Source organism: Perkinsus marinus, assembly GCF_000006405.1.
Source record: "Perkinsus marinus ATCC 50983 genomic scaffold scf_1104296928266, whole genome shotgun sequence".
Taxonomy (NCBI): domain Eukaryota; phylum Perkinsozoa; order Perkinsida; family Perkinsidae; genus Perkinsus; species Perkinsus marinus.
Window position 1 is genome coordinate 42,535 of NW_003216874.1, and position 1,497 is coordinate 44,031.

At 37.1% G+C, this 1,497-nt stretch overlaps 1 protein-coding gene across 1 annotated transcript in view; it reads left to right on the forward strand.

Annotated features, from left to right (window-relative positions):
- Pmar_PMAR015182 (hypothetical protein) overlaps positions 1–1,497 on the forward strand; it is a gene marked incomplete at both ends in the record, with an annotated part of 6,119 nt that overhangs the window by 530 nt on the left and 4,092 nt on the right. Inside the window, one exon of the mRNA XM_002788350.1 lies at positions 896–968. Within this exon, the coding sequence (XP_002788396.1) occupies positions 896–968 (73 nt within the window). The remainder of the gene's footprint in view (positions 1–895; positions 969–1,497) is intronic.

Consider the following 1,497-nt stretch of genomic DNA (forward strand, 5'->3'; position numbering starts at 1 on the left):
GGAGGCATGGTATGTATCTTTATAAGGGGACATGGTTTGTATCTTTGTAAGGGGACATGGTTTGTATCTTTGTAAGGGGACATGGTTTGTATCTTTATAAGGGGGCATGGTTTGTATCTTTATAAGGGGACATGATTTGTATCTTTATAAGGGGGCATGGTTTGTATCTTTATAAGGGGACATGGTTTGTATCTTTATAAGGGGACATGGTTTATATCTTTATAAGGGGGACATGGTTTGTATCTTTATAAGGGGGACATGGTTTGTATCTTTGTAAGGGGACATGGTTTGTATCTTTATAAGGTGTCGACATGATTTGTATCTTTATAAGGGGACATGATTTGTATCTTTATAAGGGGGCATGGTTTGTATCTTTATAAGGGGACATGGTTTGTATCTTTATAAGGGGACATGGTTTGTATCTTTATAAGGGGGACATGGTTTGTATCTTTATAAGGGGACATGGTTTGTATCTTTGTAAGGGGACATGGTTTGTATCTTTGTAAGGGGACATGGTTTGTATCTTTATAAGGGGGACATGGTTTGTATCTTTATAAGGGGGACATGGTTTGTATCTTTGTAAGGGGACATGGTTTGTATCTTTATAAGGTGTCGACATGATTTGTATCTTTATAAGGGGACATGATTTGTATCTTTATAAGGGGGCATGGTTTGTATCTTTATAAGGGGACATGGTTTGTATCTTTATAAGGGGACATGGTTTGTATCTTTATAAGGGGGACATGGTTTGTATCTTTATAAGGGGACATGGTTTGTATCTTTATAAGGGGGCATGGTTTGTATCTTTATAAGGGGGCATGGTTTGTATCTTTATAAGGGGGGACATGATTTGTATCTTTATAAGGGGACATGGTTTGTATTTTTCTTTGATCAGGTACTGTGTGGTCGGATGGGATAATAACAATTAATGCTGGGGTGTATTCCCAAGCGAAAAAGCAATCTAACGAGTAGTAGTGGTGGAGATCTTTGGAATGTAAATCGTATTTATTTAGTTTTACGTATTTTTCTTATTTTTAATAAGTTTTATTAAAAAATTTCCGGCGATGGAGTTTTACTTGTGGTATGGAAAACACTAGTGAAAAATATATTTTATATTTTCATTGGTGAAAAACGCGTGTAAGGAGTGAATAACGGGTAAAACTCGCTAAATGTGGCGATTTGTCCGGTGTGATTTGCAAAGTATTTTGAATTCACTTCATATTGCATTTTCCACACCACTCGAGGGTGAATCAATAATGTCAAAAATTGGGCCTGATTTGAATCTTTAACTATGCGACCTAAGATATGTTTTCTTTTGTAGTCCGAATAAGAGTAAAACGATCACATATCTAAAGCGTGGTAATATATCTCTTAACACGGTACGGTTCTTTGTTGAGGAAGGAGAACGGCTAGACCTGTATGAAGGCTTTACTCATGTAGTGTGGAGGGGCGAGTTGGAGAAGGGATCTTCGCAGTGTTGGAGGAATTGGAGTTTTT